Source organism: Grampus griseus, assembly GCF_964374135.1.
Source record: "Grampus griseus genome assembly, chromosome: 1".
Lineage (NCBI taxonomy): Eukaryota > Metazoa > Chordata > Mammalia > Artiodactyla > Delphinidae > Grampus > Grampus griseus.
This window is the reverse complement of record NC_139017.1, coordinates 179012937-179037718: the sequence shown is the minus strand read 5'-3', so window position 1 is coordinate 179037718 and position 24782 is coordinate 179012937. Positions and strand designations below refer to the sequence as shown.

General features: G+C 54.5%; 2 protein-coding genes across 8 annotated transcripts in view; both read right to left on the bottom strand.

Moving 5' to 3' along the window:
• The window catches only part of CHD5 (chromodomain helicase DNA binding protein 5), a gene marked incomplete at its 5' end in the record, with an annotated part of 62158 nt that extends 52664 nt beyond the window's left edge, over nucleotides 1-9494 (bottom strand). Inside the window, one exon of the mRNA XM_082661761.1 lies at nucleotides 9416-9494. Within this exon, the coding sequence (XP_082517887.1) occupies nucleotides 9416-9494 (79 nt within the window). The remainder of the gene's footprint in view (nucleotides 1-9415) is intronic.
• Nucleotides 9495-15723: 6229 nt separating this feature from the next.
• On the bottom strand, nucleotides 15724-22878 carry RPL22 (ribosomal protein L22). 7 transcript variants are annotated; one of them, XR_014297336.1, is made up of 7 exons: nucleotides 22053-22069; nucleotides 21042-21148; nucleotides 20160-20264; nucleotides 19054-19105; nucleotides 18178-18302; nucleotides 16923-16982; nucleotides 15724-15925 (listed from the first exon to the last, which is right to left on the bottom strand). XR_014297336.1 is itself a non-coding variant. In XM_082664160.1 (4 exons), the coding sequence occupies exons 1-4, from the start codon at nucleotides 22803-22805 to the stop codon at nucleotides 15781-15783; spliced, it is 438 nt and encodes a 145-aa protein (XP_082520286.1). In that variant the 5' UTR covers nucleotides 22806-22878; the 3' UTR covers nucleotides 15724-15780. The 7 variants fall into 7 exon arrangements, 1 of the variants encoding a protein (XP_082520286.1); XR_014297335.1 differs by lacking the exon at nucleotides 21042-21148 and having other exon boundaries at nucleotides 22053-22086; XR_014297337.1 differs by lacking the exons at nucleotides 21042-21148; nucleotides 22053-22069 and adding an exon at nucleotides 21761-22019.
• Between the last annotated feature and the right edge of the window lie 1904 nt (nucleotides 22879-24782).

Sequence of the window (24782 nt, the reverse complement as noted above, 5' to 3'; positions counted from 1 at the left end):
CACAACTACTGAGCCTGCGCTCTAGAGCCCGCGGGCCACAACTACTGAGCCTGTGTGCCTAGAGCCCGTGCTCCACAAGAGAAGCCACCGCGATGAGAAGCCCGCGCACCGCAATGAAGAGTAGCCCCCCTCCTCGCCACAACTAGAGAAAAGCCCGCGCCGCAGCAACGAAGACCCAACGCAGCCAAAAATAAATAAATAAAATAAAATAGATTTAAAAAATTTAAAAAAAAACAACAAATGACCAAGTAAGAGGCCTTGTGGACATGGCTCCCCAGGGAGAAAGCAGCCCCACTGAGTCACAAAGCCATCTCCAGCTGGCCCAGGGAGGGGTCGAGGCCCACCTCCGCCCTCCAGAGGGCCACGGCGTGGCCAGGAGAGAGCCTGTGAGTGCAGGATGACAGGGACGTACAGGTCACATTCCCCTGGGACCACCTGGTGCCTTGGAGCAAGCGCCCGGGAGCTTGGAGGAGAGACCAGCGCGGGGGATGTCAGGGCTCCCCTTAATGGGGATTCGAGGACCACACTGCCCCCCGCTGCCTGGTCCCCACCCGCACCTGCCAGGCCCACTCCCCGTCACAGGTACCCGGACACACACAGCAGGATGCCAAACACACTCCGCTGGGCGCTCGGGATGATGTGACGGTCCACAGAGAGGTGGGTTTTCTAGAAGCTGTCCGCCTTTCCTGAATCCTCATTCCTTCACGCACTGGAAAGGCTGGGGGGAACAGGCGGGTGTGTCACGTGGGGATCTTAGAAGAAGCTGCAGGCTACATGCTTCTTGCTGCCCCCAAAGGGAGCCCGTGGCTGGGGCCTAACTCCCACCCAGGAAGTCAGGGGTGAGAAAGGGCACGAGCCCTGGGTTCCTGGGACCAGACATGGGCCCCAGGGCTGGGGGTGCGGAGAGCGGGAGGGCCCTCTTGGGGGCAGACGGCAGCAAAAAGACACCGCAAGAACAAGCCACCCAGACTAGAGCTATGCATCTGCCTGCCAGGGATGAAGGAAGCTTCCAGTAGGCACCGGCACAACCTCCAAAGAGTCCACAAAAGGGGTCCACAAGCCAGCCAGCCTCCACACCAGCAGCTTATCCCCCATCCCACGGCCTTCACTGCCCATGTGCACGGGGGTGGGGGGACACGACAGGGAGTCTCGCTCGGTCTGGGGTCTGCCTCGAGCGGGACCCCACTGTGGGGCTGCCACCCTGGGAGACCCTTAGGAGGGCAGAAAGTCCCAGGGCCACGCAGGGGACTCTCATATGGGAAATGGGCAGTGTCCTCACTGAATCGGGTTTAAATGATAGGCCCCCAACCCCGCCCAGGAAGTCTAAAAATTTTAGAGTAAAACATCCTGGCTGTTGAACGCGCCAGACCCACAGATGCTTGGACACACCCTGGGCGCTCCAACATCGCCCATCGTCCAGAGGGGTCCACCCCAGGGCCTGGGACCCTGCCCCCTAGAGTCCCCAGAGGGGAGGGGGAAGGCGCCCATCACCACACTCTGGGTGCGGCTAGAGGGCGCTGGTGATGCTGGTGGCCCAGTGAACGCCCGTCCCGCCCACACCTGGAGGGCCAGTTCCCACACGTACCACACCCCTACCCAGGGAAGGCGGGGGCTGCACCCTCTGTCTCAGCGCCCCTCTGCCCCAGGGCCCTCCTCCAGGGCTGCCAGGGGGCCTGTGGCCCTGCCCCCCAGGAAGCAAGTGCTAGCCCTGTCTTGTCCGGCCCCCCCAGGAGTCCACGGGGACAGGGCATGCCCAAGTCTCAGTCCCCTCCCCATCCTGCCAGGCAAACACAGACACAGAGAGAGACCAACTCCAGACAGGTGAGGGAGCTGCCGTGCAGGTGACACGAGGGTGGCCTGAGCGCTGGCCTTCCCCGGGAAGCCAGCTCAGCGGTCCTGAATGGCAGACAGGCGCAGGGCTGAGGACAGGACCACGTGGCGGGCACAGATGCTGTGGCCCTGGCCAGGGCTACGGCCCACGGGGCGGGCAGCGAGGGCAGGCCCGAAGCTGGGTTTAACGTGGGCAGGCTTTGAGGGGAGCCAGGCTAGGGCAGCAGGACCCGAGCCCGTCCTGTCCCCTGAGCCCTGGCAAGGGAGAGGCAAGGATTTCGGGGCCAGTTGGAAACGTTCATAGGGACCCCCAGTCATCCTGGAGTGGAGGGCTCTGGGGACAGTGACATGGCTGGCGGGGAGCCAGGCTGACGAGGAGATGCCCGTCCACGCCTGCCCACTCTCCCACCGGCCTCCACCTCCCCCGGAGCTGCAAAGAGACCGCCTGGGAAAGCCACCCCCGCACGCTGGCCGTGCCCAGCTCGGTTATGTAACGGGCTCAGCTGATGCAACCGGGAGGGGGCCTCTCTCTCCCGCCTCCTGCTATCTCCCCACGTCCCCTGTCCCCTCAGCAGCGCAGTCCCCAGACTGGGAAGGCCAGCCCAGCACACGGTCACAGACTGACCGGCCAGCAGCACAGACCATGGATGCACAGGAGGCCACGGGAGGTTCTAGAAGGAAGCCTGGGATCTCCCATGGGCTGCGCCCCACCCTGCCTGGGAAGGAGGTAGGGGCACCTCTAGCCCTAACCCACGCCCAGGACAGGGCTCGGAGGAGAAGTCCTCAGGCCCTCTGCCCTTGGACAGACCCCTCCTCCACTCCCAGAAGACCTCACGGCCCAGGGCCATCTGTCTGGTTAAATCCCTCCTCCAGGGCCCTTCCAGAGCTGGCACACGACCACGGGGACCCCACCCTGCCCACCCCCATCTTCCTCCACCGCACGGCTTCTGGTGGCCCTGAGGACGCCCAGGGCTGACCTCCTGTGACGCTGCTCCCCGACACCCCCATGATTCCCACTCAGCCCTGCCCCCCTCCTCCCTCTTTTGCAACCAGCCCTGAGCTTCTTCTAATACCAGACCTGGAGAGTCACAGCCAAGCAATCCTTCCCAGTGCCCATCGGCCCCTCCCGGAGCCCAGCCCTGTGCCTCCTCAGGGTACCCAGCCACCAGTAAGGCGGGAGCCCCCCCGCCCTGGGGGAGGGTCCTGAGGGGAAGCGGCCTCAAGACTCCTTGTCTGCCAGCTCCCTGCTGCCCCCCAGCCCTTCCAGCCAGGCGGCCGTGCCCTCACGCACCAGCCCTGCCCCTCCAGGGCCCGGGGCTCCATCGACCCCCAGAGGGGCTATAATTAGGACCCATTAGCCCTGATCTGTCTCCCAGGTCTGGGGCAGGGCCGGGGGAGACTGCTTCAGAGATGAGACGGGGGACAAGGGGGGGGACGGCAAAGAGAGGCACCTGCACCTCCTGCTGCTTTCCCCCAGCCCCTCACCAGGGGCTGCACACACTCTGGCTTAGCCCTGCGGGACCCCCAGGCTGCTCCGCAGGCTGCAGCCCGGGCGGGGGGCGTGGACCCTTCTTAGCGAAACACCTTATAGCAGTGGAAGGACCTACCACCTGCACCAAGCTCGAAGCAGGTAGCATATGTTCGTTTATATGAATCCATCTACTCCACACAGCAACTCTGGGAGACGGTACTGTTATCACCCCCGTGTGCAGACGAGGAAACAGGCTCCGAGGATCTCATCGCTTGCCCACTTGAGTCTCACAGCCGGCAGGTGGCAGAGCCAGGATGGAGCCCCGGCAGGTGGCTCCCACCCCCAGGTGTGGTCCCCGCGCCTGCCCCTCCCTCCAGGTATAGGACCCTCCCAGAATTCAGACCTTCCCCACGTTTATTTCACAAGCATTTAAACAGCATAGCCCATGTGCCAGGCTCAGGCACGCCCAGGGGACACTGAGGTGACTCAGGCCGGCCCCTGGTCTGAAAGATCACCTGTGGTCCCTCAGGGTGGGAGGGTCAGGGCTAGTCCACCGCAAGTCCCCATGCTCTGCCCACCCCCTGCCCCTGTCCTCTGGGGACAGGGAACTTAGCAAACACAAGGTGATCAGAGCGAAAGAAAAACGTATGACTGTGGAAGGAAGAGGTAGGTCGTCTGATTCGGGGTGGCTGACGGATGTGGGGAGGTGCAGCCAGGAGCTGGATCAAGAGCTCCGTCACCCGAGTCCGGAAAGGTAAGCAAATCTGTCAGCGATGGGGACCCAGCTCGACGTCCACCATCCTCTCTGAAGCCTGTGGAGAGGGTCTCCTTCCATTCCCCCAAGCAGGAAACAAGACCACCTGGTGGCCAGGAGGAGGGACAGGGAGCTCAGGCTTCGAACCACCACCCCTTCCTGGCAGGGTGGCCCCCAATCCCTTCTCCACTGAGCCCACTTCCTCATTCTTGAAATGGGCCGAGTACTGGGAATTCCCCGGCAGTCCAGTGGTCAGGACTCCGTGCTTTCACTGCTGAGGGCGCAGGTTCAATCCCTGGTCGGGCAACTAAGATCCCGCAGGCTGAGCGATGCAGCCAAAATTAAATAAATAAAAATGTAAAGATAAATAGGCTGAGGACTGGCTTTCTCACGGGGTGATGAATTAGAAGCTGAGATGCAGTTTAAGTGCCTGGCAGTGGCAGGCGGGGCCCAGGGCCTCAGGAGGGCTAGGATGGCCGGGACTGAAGGAGTGGATGGCGGGGGGAGGGGTGGGCTCTCGTTTGGCCACTGCTGGGCCAGGGGTTCTCAGGGCCACCCTAGGGCTGGCCAAGGAGGGGTCACCAAGACTAAGGTTCCCATCAGTCCTTGGAGTGCCCCCCACACCACAGGTCTCTACTGACATTGCTGGGGGGGGCAGTACTCCCGCCCAAGAGAGGATTAATAATTCATTTATGACATTTAACAAAACCCAGACACTACCTCACTGGCATCTCATCAAACAAAACGTCAGTCCTGAGCACCACGGGCGGGCGGGCAGGCAGGCAGGTGGGGGCGGAGGACAGGGGAAGTTTTTACCCTAAGGGAGTGGGGCCTGGATAGAGTGAGGATGGAGGAGGCTGGGGAAAAGGAGGAAAGAGAGGCCAGGAGGGAGGGGACGGGGACAACAGAGGGAAAGAGAGGGACAGACAGACAGAGAGAAGGAAGGACTCGGGGAAGACAGCCTGACAGACTTGGAGACAGACGAAGGGATAGACATGGGGAAAGAGTAAGTGAGAATAAGAACAGGAAGGAAATAAGGACAGAGCCAAAGAGACAAGGCAGGAAGTCTCAAAAGTTTCACCTGCAAAACCCCCAGAAAGTCAGACACCGTGTACTGTGTTCAATACTCGCTCAGAGAAGACATGCAAGAAATCTATGCTGGGTGGGTGAGTGGATGGATGGATAGACAACTGGATGATGGATGGATGGACAGAGAGATGAATGGACCGATGGATGGATGGACTGGACGGATAAATAAATGGATGGATGGAGACTGGTTAAGATGGATGGATGGAAGGAAGAAAGGAAAGAAGGGATGGAGGGAGGGAGGAAGGAAGGAAAGGTGGACTGGACAGATAAAAACGGATGGGTGGATGGATGGATGGAAGGAAGGATGGATGGACAGATAAATAAATGGATGGGTGGATGGATGGATGATGGGTCAATGGATGGATGGATGGAAGGAAGGATGGATGGAAGGAAGGAAGGACTGGACAGATTAAATAAATGGATGGGTGGGTGGGAGGATGGATGGATGCATGATGAATGGGTAGGATGGCTGGCCAGTGTCTGGTGGGTATACTGGTTGGTTTTGTGGTTGGATGGGTAGATGTTCTGGTGGGAGGGTGGATACGTGGGTGGATGGATTAACAAGTGGGTGGGTGATTGAATGAACTGATGAAATGATAAATCACTTTAGAATGCGGTGACTACCCCACAGGCCAAGCCACTGGGCAAAGGGTGCTATAACCGCTTTACCTCCCTCCTCTCGGCAAACAGTATTAAATATGACCAGGCTCCCCGGGGTGCCCCGAACCCACATCTCCCCAACGTGGGGGGAGCTAACTAAGAAGGCACAGACCTTCCAGAACCGTGGCTCTCCCTCCCTCCTGGTCCCTGGGCCCACAGAAGCCTAGATGGGCTAGGGGGACCTGGGCCAGTCCAGTGCCAGAGTGGTCACACTGTCTGGCCTGGAGAGAAGATGGGCTCAGCAGCTCTAGGAAACCCACCCCTCTGTGTGGGACTGAGGAAGGGCTGGGCCTACAAGGCAGGGAAAAGGCCTGGGATGCTGAGGCCCTCTCCTCCCTCCCTCGCTCCAGCCCCTCTGGCCCAGGCTCCCAGCCCCCCAGCTTACTGGATGAGGGTGCATGTCTCAGAAGCATTTCCTTGGGGAAGGCAGGCCAACTGCTCCCCTTGGACGGTGGTAACTACAAGCCACACTTTGCTGGGCCCCTATTACGTGCCGGGCACTGTGACCTACTTGTTCCACGTGCACTGCCTCATCAGTCCTCATAATAAGCCCTCTATGAGGTTGCTGACGCCGCAGCCCATTCCACAAGTGGGGACACTGAGGCAGAGGGACTGGGTAGCTTGCCCGAGGTCAGCCACAAACAAGCAGCAGAGGCGGAGCCACCTGACTCTTGAGCCCTCTCTTGGACTAGCCCTCTGAACGCCCAGGGGAATCTGGCAGCTGGGCACCTCCCCCACCCCCGCAAGCAGGCTCAACCACCCGCCTCAATGCCAGAGAGCTGCCCGACCAAAGCCCGGGCGGCAACATGAACGCTGCTGAGGGGGGTGGCGGACGGGCAGAGTGAAGACAGTAGGCCTGACAAGGACTGAGTCCGCTGCGGCAGACTGAAAACTTAGTGTGACAGCTCCCAGCACACCGGCTCCCCCATCCACAAACGGCCACCTGGGGGACCTGCCGGCCCTACAGCCCTGTGGGTCACGGCCACGAGCTCAGGCTGACGGCTGCAGAGAGGCCGCAGTGGAGGGTAGGGGGCCAGGCGGCCAGTGCTTCAGGAGAGACACGAGGCCTAGGCCGAGGCTGTCATCACGTCCAAAGGCCAGGGTGACCCAGGGACCCCCCAGCCCTCAGACACTGAGACCACAACCCTCTCTCTAGCACCCACAGTGCTAGGTGCCGGGCACAGTGGGTGGTCACGGGAGTCACACCCAAGGCGGGAGCCCACGGACACAAGTCAGCTGATGATAATATTCCAGGGAAGCACTGCGAAGAAAATAAAGCATTAAAATGGGCCTGAGAATGACAGGGGTGGGGCTACGCTGGAGCCAGGAGCTGAGACCTAACCGGCAGAAGGAGGCAGTTGTGAGCCGAGGAAAGCTTGGGTCTGGCAGGGGTCATGGCCAACGTTCAGGGCAGGATGGAGCCTGGGGGCTTCCAGAAGCATCAGGGAGGCCAGAGTGTGAACAAGGAGGTCGGGGTGGAGATGAGGGTGGAATAGAAAAGGGACTTTGCAGTCAGTCCAAGCCGTGGGGGTCCGGGTTTGCTTTGCGTTTTCAAAGGTGACCCTGGCTGCTGAGCGGAGCGTGGTCGGAGAGAACTGGTTAGGAGGCTCTAGAGGGGACCAGCCGGAGGGGACCAGCGGAGGGGACAGTGGTTTGGACCAGGGACACAGAGAGGAGCTGGCAGCTCGGGGAGGCTCAGGACGTGCTCTGGAGGTGGGAGCCCCTGGCCTTGCTGAAGGACAGGCTGCAGTCTCTGCTCTGCGGGACTTTGGAGGCCTTCCTAGAGGCCCTGGGGCCAAGCCCACCCCCCCACGCCCTGCCCTGGAGTGACAGGTGCAAGCAGGAGGGAGGAAAGGTGGTGGGCAGGCGACTCGGACCCAGGCCCAAGTGGAGTGAGCTGGGTGCCCGCCAGTCTGGGGACACTTTCCCTGGCCTCCTCGCCTCCCCTCCCCTCCAAGCCCTGACACAACCAGGGAGAGCCAGAACGCATGGGAAAGGGGGACAGGGGACCCCATCAGGGGGTTGGTGAAGTCCCAGAAATAAGTCTGTTCACGAACGTTCAGCTGTCCACTGGCCCCATCAGTGCCACAAAGGGCCACGCCCCGAGCACCACTCACTGAGGAAGCCAGTGACCAGCTTTACCAAGGAGCCAGCTTCCTAAGTAGAAAACAGCCATGGGTTTCAGTGCCTGTGCTAGGCCTCTGTGTTCCCTTCCGGGAAATGGGCCTAATTCCCTGGACCCCAGCACGTAGCAGTCAACTATTGTCCAAGCAACTCCACCCATGTGTGGCCACCTCACCCCCACTCCCCTCACCCCAGCAGGCTCTTCGCAAACTTGGCTGCATTGTCTGAAAAGCAGGGTGAGGCCCCAGTCACCCTGTTAAAGCAAGCAAACAAGTGAGCAGGGGAGGAGACCCCCCAGTGGGCATGGCCGCCTGGTGGGAAGCCCCTCAGTAGGAGAGGCAGAGCAGAGAGGAGCTGCCGCCCCTGGGTCCTCCCCTTCTCACCTCCTGTACACAGGAGTTAAGGTGCCAATCTGTGGAATATGCTCCCCCCTGGGGCCAGACAGCCCACTCCAGGGCCAGGGAGGGCTCCGGCACCGCCCACAAGTCCCCCAGGAGCCCAGGAGGGGCCATGACTCGGTGCGGGGAAGCTGCGATGTGACAGAGTCCCCCAGAAGGGAAGGAGGAAGGCTGCTTGACAGGGTGAGGCCCTGCCCAGCTGTGCCAGGAGGGGAAACGTCCCAAACAAACGGTGAGCAGTTGAGTAAAGAATGATCCCGCAAGGCTATCCCTGACGCACAAGCCCTCTTTCTGCTGAATTCTGGAGAGGGGTGGCAAGGGCAGGGGCGGTGGCCCTGCGAGTCGGGCCCGGAGCCAAAGCAGGGTGGGCTGGGAACGCCACTAGCCGGGCGACCGCGGGCTGGAGGCGCCGGCCGGCGCTAGGGCGCGCCAGGAAGACGCCGGCGGCCCGGGCAAAGTGCTTGGGAGCGGCAGTCACGGCTCCCGGCGGCCGGGTAAGGGGAGCGGGAGTCCGAGCCCGCGCGCCTCACCCCGGAGCTTTCGTGGGCCCGGAGGGAAGCCGCCCCAGCCAGGGCGCTCGCCCTCTCGTCTAGCACGTCCCGTCCTCCGCCCGCTCCGGGCCCCACCCAGCCCACCCTGGGGCCGAGACCGGCCGGGTCCGGGTATCTGGTCCCTCCTGCCCCCGCCCGTCCCCGCGAGGCAAGGGGTGCGCGGCGCGGGGCGAGAGTGCCGAGTGCGCGGCACCAGCAGCCGAGCGAGATTCCCGCCCCCTTCAAGGGCACGCGGGCTGACCCCCGCGGCGCCGCGCCCCCTCCCCGCTTCGGGCGCCCGGCGCAGGCCCCCGGCGGTCCTCCGCCCGCGCCGCGGCCAGGGTGGCCCCTATCGTACCCGCCCTTGGCGGCCCGCGCGCCGCTCCCCGCCGCTCGCCCAGCCCCGCGCCCTTGGCCGCGCGGCGCCAGCAAGGCGGGAACGCAGCCCGGCGCCCCTTCCCGCGCGCCGCCAGCGCCGCCCGCGAGGTCCGGCCCCGGGGCCCCGCCGGTCGCCTCGTCCCCCGCCGCCCGCCCCGGGCGCAGCCGGCGCCCCGCTCACCTGACATCTCGTCCTCGTTCTCCATCTCGTCCGCGAACAGCCGCGGCAGCTCCTCCTCGGTGCCCAGCGGGCCCCGCATGCCCGGCGCGGGGGGGAGGGGAGGTGGGCGCCCCCCCTCCCGCCGGGCGCGGTGCCAGCCTTAACCCGTGCGCTGCCGGACGGGCGCGCGCGGCGGGCGAGGCAGCCTCGGCGAGAAGATGGCGGCCGCCTGCCCCCCCCACCCCCCCAAACCTCCACTCCCCCGTCTCGACCCCCTTCCTCTCGGCCGCCTTCGCCCCGCTCCCCGCAAAGCCCGGGTTGCTCCGCCCACCGCGCCCCGCAGCCTGAGTCCCGCAGCCGGCCGAGGTGGTGGCGGCAGCGCCGGCGGCAGGCAGCAAGAAGGGCGGGGGGGCGGGGGGGGCGGCAGACATGCCCGGATTGTGACGTCCAGTCTGGTTGCTGTGGCAACCCCATCCCATCGTTCCGGCAGCGCGACTAGTTAACAGCAGAGAACAAGTTGGGGGGACTAGTCCTGAGACTCTGGGTGCGGGGTGGGGACAGGGCGCTCCGGCAGGGGGAGCCGTCGAGGCGACCACGCGCCCGGGGACCCGACGGCCGAGCTGGGAGCTGGGACTCGGGTGGGCCGGGCCCGTTGGGAGGCGGGGAAACGCCGGCCCGCGTACCCCGGCAGGGCCCAATGCCGCTGCCGCCCCCGCCCGGGAAGGGTCCCCAAGGGCGCGGAGGCGGGGTCCCCGGGGCAGCGGGCAGCGAGCTCCAGTACTCCGCTCACACGCGCCGAGACCCTGGTCGCCCCGCACCGGGCGCAACACGCTTCTAATCCCCTTTCCAAAGAGGATTCGAAGAAAAATGTGTTCCGCACTTGGGGAAGGGCCGCTCTGGAGACAGTGGGTCTGATTCCTCCAGAAAAATCTGTACAGGCTGGCTCCTCCCTCACCCCATCGCGCCCCGCTCCCACCGCACACGTGCCCACTTCCAAAACGCGCCTCCAGGCGGGGTCCGCTTTAAACACATCCGGACCCCCGGGGGTGATGCGGGCTCTGCGTTCTTTGTGCCCAAAACTCCGCGCGGAGCGGGAAGGAACCGCGCCGCCAGCCCTCGGTTGTTAAAGGTGAAGATGGAGGCCGAAGCCCATGGGAGCAAGACTAGAATTTTAAACACGCGCCACCAGCATCGGCTGCAGCAAGTCTTAAAGCTACTCTACGAACGCAAAAGTTTCAGGGGCGGGCTTTCTACCCCTAGAAGAGCCAGGAAAGGGCGGGCGCTCTCACCTCACTGCCTGGGGCCAGACACGTTTGGGGGAAGCCACTGGAGACCCAGTCATGCCAAGGACCCTCAAGATCTACCTGACTTGGGAAGCCCAAAGCAGCCGGGAGGAGGTTTCCTCTCTGGCACCCACCCCTCTGGTATTGGCTGAGCACCCGCTCCATCCAGGTGGGCATTCACCTGTTTCACCAGTACCCGAGCCACTGGCATCACCAGGAGGGCTCTTCCTTCCTGGGGACTTTGAGGAACCAGGAGAGTTGTGGGTGCTTGGCAAGGGCCCCTAGTGCAAGACCTCTTGGGGAGGTGGCCACAACCCACTCCACAGTAAGTCCAAGCTGTGACCTGAAGGTGATGGATGGCATGGGGCAGGGGAAGCTGGGAAAATATGCAGCACGTTTTTCCTCCCCTTCCGACCTAGTGAATTACCAGCAAGCCCCAAACCACAGCTCCTCTGCAGTCACGTTCGGGAGAGAACAGTCCAGCCTCCCAGAAAAAGCGCAGGGCACTGGGAATCCCATCTCCTGGATCCCTTTTAAACCACATTAGGAGAGATGTTGAATCTGCCCCGAGCAGGTGGCCTGCAAGGGCCAAGGGAAGGGCAACAGGGAAGCGGACTAAGAAAGCAAGGGATCCTCCTGGCCTGAAGCTGTATTTCACCTCCTGGGCATGTAGCTGAGGGAACCTCAACCACTGAGGCTTTAGCAGGCCTGCATTTTGCCTGGCAAGGCTGCCTTCCTCTTTCCAGACCTCCTGTCTTCCTGAATGTTAACCAGGAAAAGACCCTAAGCGCCACCAAACTGCCCACCCCAGTCCCCAGCCCTGCCCCCAACCCCTCCCACATGGTGGAATGAGTTCAGGACACTTCCACAGGTCCCCTGTCCCACTTCAGAGAAACTGTGACCTACAGCATTTCCCATCACCAGAGAGCCCACCACACACGCACCATTAACCTTGGCTCCAGTTCCCAAGGTGAGGTTAAGTCAGACATCATTCAATGAAGAACAGTTCCAACTGCTTAATTTGGCAAATTAGAGTCGAGATGTTCATCACTCATAATCCTCTCCCCGTCCTTGTTCTTGCGATGGCTGCAGCTAGGTAACAATACTTAATGACCAAAACCAAAGCAAAGCAGAAACTGGAAGGGCAGAAACAAATGGATTTTTGCCTAGCAATCTCTAGTAGTATTTAAAGGAGAGCGTTGATTACTGTTAAACTATTAAATATACATTTTAATAACAATGGACCAAAAATGACTGCTGTTAAAAACAAGCCCCAGGGCTTCCCTGGTGGCGCAGTGGTTGGGAGTCCGCCTGCCGATGCAGGGGACACGGGTTCGTGCCCCGGTCGGGGAGGATCCCACATGCCGCGGACCGGCTGGGCCTGTGAGCCATGGTCGCTGAGCCTGCGCGTCCGGAGCCTGCGCTCTGCAATGGGAGCGGCCACAACAGTGAGAGGCCCACGTACCGCAAAAGAAAAAAAAAATAATCTGCCTGCCAATGCTGGGGACACAGGTTCAAGCCCCAGTCCGGGAAGATCCCACATGCCGTGGAGCAACTAAGCCCGTACGCCACAACGACTGAGCCTGCGCTCTAGAGCCCGCGAGCCACAACTACTGAGCCCGCGTGCCACAACTACTGAAGCCCGCATGCCACAACTACTGAAGCCCGTGCGCCTAGAGGCCGTGCTCTGCAACAATAGAAGCCACCGCAATGAGAAGCCCCCGCACCGCAACGAAGAGTAGCTCCCGTTTGACGCCACTAGAGAAAGCCCGCACGCAGCGACAAAGACCCAACACGGCCAAAAATAAATAAATAAAATCAAAATATTTTAGAACAGACCTATAGATTGTCAAACTTAGGGAAGTCAGTCAGCCAAATTTCATATATCGCTTATATGTGGAATCTAAAAAAATGGTACAAATGAACTTTACAAAACAGAAATAAAGTCACAGATGTAGAACACAAACTTATGGTTACCAAGAGGGAAGGGGAGGAGATAAATTGGGAGACCGGGATTGACACACCACTACATATAAAATAGATAACTAATAAGAACTTACTGTATAGCACAGGGAACTCTACTCAATACTCTGTAATGACCTATACGGGAAAAGAATCTAAAAAAGTGGGTATACGATAGGTATAACTAAATCACTTTGCTGTACAGCAGAAATTAACACAACATTGTAAATAAACTATACTCCAATAAAAATTCATTTAAAAAATCAAAACTATTTTTAAAAATATATTGGCTCTGTCCAAGGTTACCAAGCAGAGGCCTGTCCCCTTGGTACTGCCAGATCTGTAGTTGTCTCTTGTCAGGGACCCACTTCCTAGGGATGTGCCCCCCTCACAGGAAGGGGGGCCCACACAGGGCCCTGCTTACAGCCTTGTGAAGTTTGGGGGTAAGTCAGCAGAAGGGCCAGGCAGCAAAAGGAAGGAGAGCAAGCTTCCAAGCTCCCCTGAGCGTGTCAGTGATGGACCAGGGGACCATTATCACCATACTGGGGTCCTGCTCACCTTCCAAGAAACCAAGAGACCCCTAAAAAGGCTGAGGCCTAAATACCCCAAAACAGTCTGTAATTTTGACCAATTGTCTTAAAATATATTTGATGTGATCCAACTCTCCCACTTTCCCCCATCTGTGACACCAACGTTTCCGAACACCTCTGTGCTAGGCACCACTTACCAGCCAGCACTGGTCTATTTCACCACGTGGCTCGTCCCAAAATGCTAGGAGGATGACACTACTCAGAAAAGCACACCTTCACCACGGAAAAAGCCACAGAAAGGGGTAGCGGGGGCTTTTGAAAGGAAAGCAACAAAATTAAACCTCAGATGAGAGATAGTGTTCACCCAGCTAAGGGTGAAGCCGTGCTGGATTTGGAGTCAGCTGAGAGCAAGGCTGCACCAAGTTCCTATTTCACTACCTTTATGCACTTAAATCTCAGCTTGAAACGCTCCAAGACCCAGTCTCTTCCTGTGCCTTGATCAGGCAGGTGAAATGGGTCTGAACTGTGGCTCGGCACAGCTGGGATAATGGGTGCCGTGTAATTCAAGTTCACGTCACGTATCCATCAGAAAGTCATGTGTTTGCAAAGTTATTCTCCGGCTCTGGGTCTGAAGAAATTCTACATGGAGAGTTCGGTTATAAGTCAACTCCAGAACCTGAGGCACCGTGGCATAACTAGGGTGAAGAAAGTGGGAATAAAAGACACATGTTCTTCTCAAACTTAATGAAGTCCAAGGTCATTGTTGGTACAGCAATTCATCAGTGAGGACAAACAACCAATTTATTGTTGCTAAACAGATTAACACGCCAATCCTTTAAAAAAAAAAAAAAAGCCTTGTACAATAATAGTAGCCATGCGTTAGCCACTTTAATATAAAATGTGATCAAAAGTCAAAATACAAGAGTTCAAAAGGCATAGAAAAACCAAAAAGTTTCAATTTTATTACAAGTTTTAGATTCTGGGAATAGTTAAAAAAAAAACTTATATGCTAATTTCAACCCAGGGCTAATTTTTTTACAACGAAACTAAGAATTACTACAAGGGAACATCAATGCAACAAACAAGTAAAATTTGCAAACCCAAGTCACAAACTTGCTAACAAAGTTAATAATCATGGTAATGGACAGCACCAAAGAGCAACTGATGCCTCAGTTAAATTTGAAAGAAACAATGCCTTCTCTAGGGCAGAGAAACATGCAAACAATTCTGCTTCAAGAAATTTGCATAGAAATAGAAAATGCTAGAGCCTTTACCACAAATGAAATTACAAAGCCTCAATATGTTAAATTCAACCCAAGGAGCACCAAAAGTTAAATTGGAGCCAAGGTATGACTCAAAACATTTAATTTCCAGCTATGCAACTAGCAAGATCACAAGAATTTCAGGTGTGGAAAGGCACCCTAGGCAAGCTCTTGAAAGACATGAATTTGATACAACGTAACCTTAAAACAATGCAGACATTCCTGTAAAATTTAAATTTTAGAGGGCACCATAAGGCATCAGGATCTCTTCTCAAAGTCACTCTTGATATTGTCAGCAACAATCACATCTTTATGATCTCATTGACCTTTCACAGATCTCTAGCCTGTACACGTACAGCAGAACCCCCAATATCGTGGGAAGCCCTTTCAGTTTGGCCCTGCTTAACGTGTTTGTAGAATGACTTTTAAGCCCAGCCTTGGCCTAAATGGTGTGAAAGGGACTACTCCCTGGGCATCTCAAGACTTATCTTCAGCCTGAGCTGTCTCCCAGGCCCCTCTCTTCCACACCTGCCCCCGGGGTAAGACTCCAGAACTCTGGGATTCTGAGCCTGACCCCAGGCAACCTCACCGACACCCACCTTTGGAAGCTCCACTATTCCTCATCTCCAGCTCCCCCTGGTGGGGTTCAAAGTGACAGTTTGGTGCAAGGACTTGTAGAAACAATGCTTATTTACCAATTCGTATTTTGTAGACCTTTCCTTAATTGAACACCTGTGACTTTTACAGTCACTCTCCAGACCCTTTCCAGAGGTGTAGTAGAATATGCGAAGCAAAAGGACGTTTTATTTCTACAGGAAGAAAAAGGATTAACATACATAGTAATAACTGTCCATCAAGAGTAATCTGTAATCAGAAAATGAAGACAAATGCCCCAGAAGACTGCATTTTACCGACACTGCCACTTTCCCAAAAAAAGAACCTCAGAAACAAGTCACTGGATCTGCTTTCAGTGAATCAGGAGTTCCCACATTTGTATTCCTCAGTCTTTGAGAAAAGTACCAGATGAAACTGACCCACCCCTTTTTGTGTAAAATAGTAACTAACTGAACTCACATCGCCACGCCCTCATCCACCTGTTCAATGACAAACAGTAGTCAGTTCCCTTGAAGGAGACTTACACATTTTGGTATTTCTACCAAAAGAATTGAAATTTTCAAGCAGAAAAAAAGTTTAATTACAAGTAAGTGAGTGGCAGCCCAAGTGAAGCCCTTTTACTATGATTTCCAATTTTCTGTTCAATCCACACTGCAGAGATACAAGGAAAGCCACCATTTTGTTTCCTAAATTTTATTTAAGAATTCATACAAAATACTCCAGATAACTGAGTTTCAATCCTCATCTTCCTCCTCTTCTTCATCTTGATTAATCTGGAAGTAACGTAATTCGTAACTTTCTTTGCTGTTAGCAACTACGCGTAACCAATCACGGAGATTATTCTTCTTCAAATATTTTTTGGTGAGATATTTCAAATACCTGCAGAGAAAGAACACTTCAGAACTGCACCAGATACAAGGCCTTCTTAAATTCTGAAACACTGTAACTTTTATGAAACCTCTGCATTCAAAGTCATAACAATTCAAGGTGTTTTCCCATGGTTCAAAAATGGCAAAGACAGGCAAATATCATAGCCAGCCAATGCTCTAACGAGAATAAACATCAATCACATTTCATCTAACCTGGACATAAAAATGAGAACAGATTAAGATGGGACTGCTGTCCATGAAGCAATAGCCCTCACCTATAAAATGGTTTTTAGCGACCACTAGGGAAAGAGATCAAGGTAGTAATTTGGCAATTAAGCACACAATCTAAGTACCTTTTATTGAGAAACCGCTGGATTTCCAATGAGCTCCAAGTACTTCACCTCACTGACTGAAACCTGCCATTGAGGTTGCTGGGTTACTGGGACCGGGGCTGAGGGCCGTGTCACTCACACTCACACACACACGCTCACTCCTGCTGCGTGACGCTCATCTCCCAATGCCCCCGCCCCGGCAAACGTCCTGACCACGACTCTGCAGTGAGAGCACTTGGCCTCTCTAGTCCATCCACCCAGCGGCTGCCTTGGCCTGAGCGAGCTCAGCAGCCAACCCTGCACAGCGCTGTCAGCAAACTCTGTTCACCTAAAGGCAGCGATGCCTCTTGTGCTCAAAAGCAGCCTGCAATCCTGTTTCATCTCTCAGCTGTCTGCTTATGAGGCCCTGAGGTTTATCTATTCTGGCATCTTCCCAAAGCCATAAAGAGGAATAGAGCGCCCAGCAAACCCACCACTGGGCAAATTAACCTTTCCAGACCTCAGATTCACCCTCTGTAAAACAGGACTCGTGATACTTAGCATCTCTTCAGACTGGTACAAGGACTAAATGAGATGCACAGGCAAACTGTGGCACTTTAGCCAGGACCCAAATATTAACAAACCAACAAACTCAACACCTCCAAGAAATGAACACTGTTCAACTGTCTTACTTACGCCAACAAAGCAATCTTCACAAAGATGTGAAGATCTCAGTTCAATTCTACCCACTTTTCCCTACATAAAAATAAATCAGTTTGTTAGTTTCATCTAAAAAGTATTCTTTTTTTTCCATTTACTATTTCTACTACATTGTATTCAGGTGACGTGGTTAATTCAAAAGTTTAGGTGGTTTGAGTGTTTTCCTAATAGAATGTTGGGGGAAGCTAGGTTAAAAGCGCTTCCCTGAGAGCTCTGCAGAAGCCCAGTGGGGTGGGTGTTAAGCACACCCTGGAGGCCCTCCAGTTGCCCCATCTCTCACTCCATCAAACTGCCTTCTGCACAAATGAAATAACACAGTCAGGCAGAACAGGAGTAGTTCACTTAGCTTTAAAGTCATCTCTTGGCTGTTTCAGTTAAAAATGGAAGCAAAGGGGACTTCCCTGGCGGTCCAGTGGTTAGGACTCGGCGCTTTCACTGCCGAAGGTGCTGGTTCAACCACTGGCTGGGGAACTAAGATCCCGCAAGCCGCACAGCACGGCCAGTAAATATTGATTAATTAATTAAACCCTATTCTTTAAATAAATAAATAAAAATAAAAGCAAAGGCTTAACTATAACCAACTTGTCCTAACACTTCAAACTTCCTACTGTTTGATTCAGTTTGATTAAACGCTCCTAAGAATTATACGCCAGGTTCTGGGCTAGGAGCTAGGTATAAACACGTCCAATTCCGTAGTGACTTGTAACGTGTTTTTAACCTCATTCTCAAAACAAAAGACATAAACATATAGCAGGGCAAGTGAACTGCTGTCTCCAACTTAAAAAAATTGGCCCACAGGAATTAACAGAGTGGCTTCAGTCTAAACTGAGATTTCAGATCCCTCATCTAATTACAGGAGCATTTGGAGCGGGGGGGGGGGGGGGGGACTATAAACCTAAAAATGAAAGCTCTTCAACGTCATCTAGAGGCAAAGGAAGCAATATCTTCACTTTTAAGAACACAGTCTAAGCAAGTCCGAGCATCTTTACTGCTTGAAATACTTCAGCCTGTGAAAAACAAAACTGTAAAAATCTACTAAGAGTTGAATACTTTTAACTACCATAACATTCATCCATTCATCCACCACCCCCTACACTGGACACTGCTCCAGAGGTTAACAGAGGTAACCACAGAGCAGATTACTCAAGGTGGAGTAACATCCCTGGCCAAGGTGGGGGTGGGAATCTTAGTGCTAGGATGCAGGCAAGAAACGCTCATCTCTTTCCCATACCTTTTGGAAAAAGGCACCTCGGAAGTTACAGTGATCTTGCTTTTGCTTCTTTCGATTGTTACAACACCTCCTCCGAGATTCCCAGCTTTTCCATTCACTTTGATTCTTTCCTGAAGAAACTGCTCCTGTAGAAATCATCAAATTGACCAGTTCACCCATCTCATTTTCTTTATACTCCTAACTCTAAGCATATATAGTTCATTAAATGTTCAATCTTAAAAAAAAAAGAAAATCTTTGGCCAAAGATCTGAAATCTAGGAACAGCAATTAGAAGATGGTATTCAACTGTTTACATATGTAACTGAAAACATCCTAGCATGAACATACATGACTACTTCCACACATATGCTCAATGTGCCTCTACGCCATGCAAGGCTCTGACTCCTGGGTCTCGGGAGAGAGTAGTCAGGAAACCCAGGCCCAAACTTACAAGATACAGGCAACCAAAGTGACAAGCAACTTCTGGACCTAAGACATATAAAGCATTGTCCTCTGTGTGATAAGAGAAAATAGGTCTTCAATCCAGCAGAAGGAACAAAAACATACAGTGACCAAAACAATTACAGATCTGCTGAGGGGCCACGTGCACCATCACCGAACAGCAGAAGGGACAGTGGCCTAGGAGCCCAGAGATGAACTCTGGGCAAATCCCCGTGGAAGCCTGGGCTGGTCATTCACTTCCATGGGTTTCAGGAGTCTCTGACCAAAAAGGAGGACTCTTTTTTGGTTTTCTTGCTATTGCAATGCTACGAAGTCCCTTCAGCTCCCAACTCCTACAGTCCTCTATTTAAAAACTCCAATACACAATATGTTAACTGGCGACAGGTTGGCGGGGGGGGGGGGGGGGGGGGGAGGGATTAGGTCAGAAATCCTGACCTTTGCATCTCAGACTCATAAATGACTCGTGTTTTCTATCCTCAGGAGGCGTCTAAAAGGAAGACAGTCACATACACAGATGAGTACAGAGGGAGGAAGGAAGAAGGGAACATCCCAGACACAAACTGGAAGAAGCCACAAGTTACGAGGGAAAAGAGGCCACGGAGAAAAGCAAGAAGTCATTGGCTGGAGAAGGAACTAAGGAGTCAAGTGAAGGACTTCTTGCAGGACAGGCCAGGACACAAAAGGCATCTACCAGAGGGTAGTGAACTACAGGTTACCCGAATTCCACGCTTTGTAAGTAGTGGCTGTAAGCCAAACCTTTAATTTTTTTATTTGAAAATTATTCTTGTTGTAATGTTTATCTTGCAGTAGTTGACCTTCTGGAGACTAAAGAGAAAATGTCAATTTAGGGTTCTGCACAATATTCCTGAATTCCCCCAAGCTTGGCTATCGGAGAGGAAAACAGTAAAATGCCACAACCAAGTTGCAGAGTCAAAAAGGTGACAATGAGGTTAATTTTTCTAGACTTATGTGAAATAGAGGAATATTGGGGAATGGGGCCAACATGAGGGTAAAAAATCTGTACAGAGCAAGGCCTAAAAAGAACCAAGCTCCAATTACAAATCAGCAAACAGGATATTCTCACAGAAACACTGAAGCTCTGGTGCTTAATAAAAGAGAAAACTCAAGGAGATGCTGCCATCTGTCCAAGGCCCCAGAGCCAAGCATCAGGCCCAGGTCACAGGCACCCCCTTGGCCCTGAGGGTCAGGGCCCACAGCTTACACTTAAAACACACTCAAGTGCAAAGGTTTGCCTGCTTCCTAGTAAATTTTAAGTAAAATCATTTTTGGAAACTGAAGAAGATGACGATGAGGTAGTTCTCTGGCACTGATGTGCTAGAGCGCATCTCCTTTACTCCTCACAACTGCTACACAGGAAAGCAAGGGTGAGAAGCAGAACTAGACAAAGCTCCAGGGTCAAACAGTAGAGCCAGAAGAGCAGAGTAGCCAGGGCCAGCCAGCAAGCACGCTCCAGGAGGTCTTCTCAGCAACAACTCAAAGGGTTCACTACTGCCCAGGGTGACATCAAGGGTGTAACTTACAAAATTGGCCGCATCCATGATTCCATCTTCTACAGGATGGGTACAGTCAAGAGTAAACTTCAGGACCTGCTTCTTTTTTTTGCCCCCCTTCACCACAAGCTTTTTCTAAGAAAAGTATACAAATGATAACAGAGATGAAGGCATAACCAGTCCAAAAAAAAAAAAAAAAAACTCAACAAAAGCAAAACTACTAGAATCGTAAAAGTACATGCAAATACAAAAACCATGAAACTGTGTTCCCCCACAAAGGCGCCACGAGTGGACGCCGGATCACACTCAAGATGCTGCTCTACAAACCGGGGGTCATGCCCTCTTGAAGGGGAAATCATGCTAGCACTCCTGACCCATGTACACTTTCCAGCCTCGCCAGTTTCTATGAGCATGAAGGTCTGTTAGCTTATGAACTACAATGAAATGAACGTCTCCTCTTATTTGCCCTAAAATTTCCAAAATAAAGTTAAAGGAATACTCATTCGTTTTCTTCCAGGATTAAGACACAGGCATGCACATGCCTTGCGGACCCAAAACAACTTTAATCTGCAACAAATTCGTGTCCTCACTTTCCAGACTCGGGTCCTGATCCAGTTTAGCCGTTTTCCCTTCGTCCTGTCTCATCTACCTTCTCAGGACAGCGACCAGAACTACACATCCTAGCAGCCCGTCTAACCCCAGCTGGGACAAGGATAAAGCTAAAACTTAGGTTCTAATTATAACATTAATGGCGACAATTCCTGGCCTTTTGACTGATTTCATCTAGCACTTTCAAAGCACTAGTTTAACTGCAAAATTCCAGCCTCTTCACTCTCAGAAAAAACCTCCTATGATTCTTCTCTGTCTACAAGTGTAACACCGTTAGGAAAAGCATTTGGACAACCTACTTACCCGCAGGTGCACTTGAAAAAGCCTTTCAGAATCTAAACAGACTTTTCCAAGAATCCGTCTTACCTCTCTTCATGTCTCAAAAAAACTCCACCTAAAACCTGTATTAACTGGGTCAATTTTTCAAACATTCAGCTTTCAACAAGTCACTCCCCCCCCCAACACGTCTTCCTAGTAACAATCAAAGGGGCTGCTTCAAAAATCTAGCCCCAGAAATATACAATCAGCAAATAAAAGACCCGCCGGCAATGCTCTCCGTACCTCCCACCGTGGTTTTAAACCAAAAGCATACACACGCCCAGAAGTCTTACAAGCCCACCCAGGCAGAAAAACGGAGAGGAGCCGAAACTGTTCCCAAGGGCGTCCCAGCAAAGGAGGAGGGTAGGAAAACTTCCTCCCAGATCTGCAGCCGGAGTGACGCGAGGGCGCCGCGCGAGGGCCCAGTCCCAGCCTGGCTGAGAGCGAATGGAACCGGGCCCTCCCCCGACCCCTAAAAGGGGCTGTAGAGCTGCACCCTGAAGACTGAACTTCCTCCGCAGACGCGGAAGGCTCCTCTAACCCGGGCCTCCCTCTGAACACAGGCCGGCCACGCCACCTTCCGTGGACCTTTCCACCGGTCACCAAGGGCGCCGGGTCCCCTCCTTCCCCGCCTTCCGCCCAGGTAACCAGGCCCAGGCCTCGGCTGCCTCACGCCGGCCGGGCTCCAAGGGCCGCTGACCGACCCAGGCTGCAGTCTCAGGCTCCCAGCTCCCCGCTGGCCGCGCAGGCAGGGGCCCAAGCCCAAGCCGCGGCCTCCGAGAGTCCCGGGTCTGCCCCTCACGCCTCGGGCCGCGGCCTCCTCCGCCCACAATGTGCGGGGCCCGGCGGCCGCCCCAGCCTGCTCCGGCCGGCCCGCTAGCCCGGCCCCGGCAGAATGCTGCAGAGAGCCGTGCACCGCGAGCCAGGCAGGGGCCGGGCCGGCGAGGCCCACGTGCCTCTCCCCAGAGCCGAGGCCTCACACGGAGCCATACTAACCACTGGCGCCATCGCCGCAGCGGAGGCAGAAAAGGAGTTGGGTGAACTACGCAGACGCAAAGAGTCCGCAGCGCGCAGAGCACGCAGGGCTCAGGCCGTACTAATCGCTCTGCCACGCCCCACGGTCGCCACCATCTCGCCCTGTACTGTACGCTCGGGGAGCGATTTCTTTTGCCTGAATGCAAAACCTGTCCTCTCACCCGTCCGGAGGATTGCCGGGGGAGGGAGGCAGGGTGGCCTGTCCCACTGCGACGGATCGGAGCGGGGAGCCATACTAGACTACCCCAAAGAGAAATAAAGGGGTTCGCTCTACTTTTGCAAGTCTTAGAAAGAAAACAAAAATTAAGGAAATTCAATAAACCGTAAATTACCAGCTACTGGGATGGGAGTCGAACTCACTAACTTGGGGAGGTGAGGCCTAATTTGGGGTCCTAATGCCCGAGAGCCCTTGGCTTCTTCCTACCTAAAGCGCCCAGCCTGGAAGCTGGTGCCGGGGGTGGGGAGATGGGGGGGATGTCTCCCTGCGCTAGCCCTCTTTGCTGCCGTCAGGTACACTCTCCACCACCTCAAGTTCAAGCCGCCCACACTCCGATCATCACCTCCTAGCTTTCCAGTTCATCCCTTCTAGCTTCCCAATTCCAAACATTCTTCTGCCGGCGCTCCCCAAACTGGCATATAGACAGGAATCACCTGGGAATCCCTTAAAAATGCAGATTCCAATTCAATGGGTTTCAGTGGCCTGAGAGTCTGCATTACTCAAAGCTCCCAGGAGATGCTGGTGCTGCCGGTCCGCGGACCAAAGTTGAATGGCAAAGGTCTTCATGCCCAGACCTACAGTCCATGGACTGGACCACTTTCACCCACGCTCCCCCCGTCGTGTCCTGACCAGTTACAATCACTCACTTGCACACACCCTCCAGTCCCTGTGTGCCCTGTACTCACCTAGCAGAAGCCCAATCCTGGCTCACAGTGGTGGGGGAGGAAACTCCCCATGCTGTCTGGTCTAGGTTTATTTACCCTCAGGCCTACTCTGCCAGATGACCAAGTTCCAAACCCACCCTGCTGTTCTTCTTCTTTTTTTTTTTTTTAATAAATGTATTTATTTCATTTATTTCTATTTGGCTGCGTTGGGTCTTTGTTGCTGCGCACGGGCTTTCTCTAGTTGCGGCGAGCGGGGGCTACTCTTCGTTGTGGTACACAGGCTTCTCATTGCGATGGCTTCTCTTGTTGCTGAGCACGGGCTCTAGGCACACGGGCTTCAGTAGTTGTGGCACGCGGGCTCAGTAGTTGTGGCTCGCAGGCTCTGGAGCTCAGGCTCAGTAATTGTGGAACACGGGCTTAGTTGCTCTGCGGCATGTGGGATCTTCCTGGACCAGGGCTCGAACCCGTGTCCCCTGTATTGGCAGGAGGACTCCCCACCACTGCACCACCAGGGAAGCCTCCACCCTGCTGTTCTTGACTGCAAACCACGTTTCTGCTTTACCACCTGCAACCTGGTCAGGTTCTTTCAACGGGGGCCTAGAGGGGAGACTGCAGGCTGGAGAAAGAAGAGACTTCTCCCTGTTTGCTTCCTGCTTGTTCCTGTTCTGTTGGTGTCACCTACTCCTGCTTCTTCATCCTGGTAGCAACCGTTGGAACATCCCAGAAACAGCAGTTGAATACAGTTTGCAGTTATTCCAACGCTTGTAGAACCAGCCTCATTTTCTTCTCCCCAGAAACCCCAGCCCCAGCTGAGCAGCACCCCTTTCTCATGTATCAGCTTCCTGGGCCCTGTTCTTTAAGTGTCTCCATTTTAATAAGACCACCTTAGGTGTGGTAGCCACTTCCTGAAGTTGCTACTGTTCTTTTTTTTTTTTTAATATTTATTTATTTTGGCTGTGCCAGGTCTTAGTTGTGGCACACGGACTCATAGTTGCGGCATGCGGTCTTCTTAGTTGCAGCATGTGGACTTCTTAATTGCGGCATGCATGTGGGATCTACTTCCCCAATCAGGGATTGAACCCAGGCCCTCTGCATTGGGAGCATGGAGTCAAGTCTTGATACCTAGTTAACAATCCTTAGTGTTCTTCCTCCCGAGTGACATCTCTCCTAACTCTGAGCAAGCCCAGGGGCTGCCTAACAATCTTCTAAGTGATTGTTTTCACATCTCTGGTCAGAATGCCACCTCCTCGCCCCAAAGCCTCCCTCTCAGCTGATGACTTCCATTGCTCTTTTTTTGAAAACATAGAAGCAATCCAAAGAGAGTTTCCAGACACACCTGCCTCCACATCTACCCATCCAGCAACAGCTTTACCCAGCTCTGCCTTTCCTCCTGTTACTGTGGAAGAAGCATCCTTGCCCCCATCTGAGGTCAACCCAACACTAGGGCATTCATCTGGCATACTTCCGCCTACTTGAGGATGTCACTCCAGCAGTCCTTGCCCCCCACCCCATGAAATCATCAATGTATCCTTTCTTCTGGATTTTTTTCCATCAGCACTCAACCATTCTTTAACATCTCCCATCTTGGGACTTACTTGGTAGCGCAGTGGTTAAGAATCCGCCTGCCAATGCAGGGGACACAGGTTCGATCCCGGGTCTGGGAAGATCCCACATGCTGTGGAGCAACTAAGCCCGTGCGCCACAACTACTGAGCCTGCGTGCTGCAACTACTGAAGCCCACACCCCTAGAGCCCGTGCTCCGCAACAAGAGAAGCCACCGCAATAAGAAGCCCGCGCACCGCAACGAAG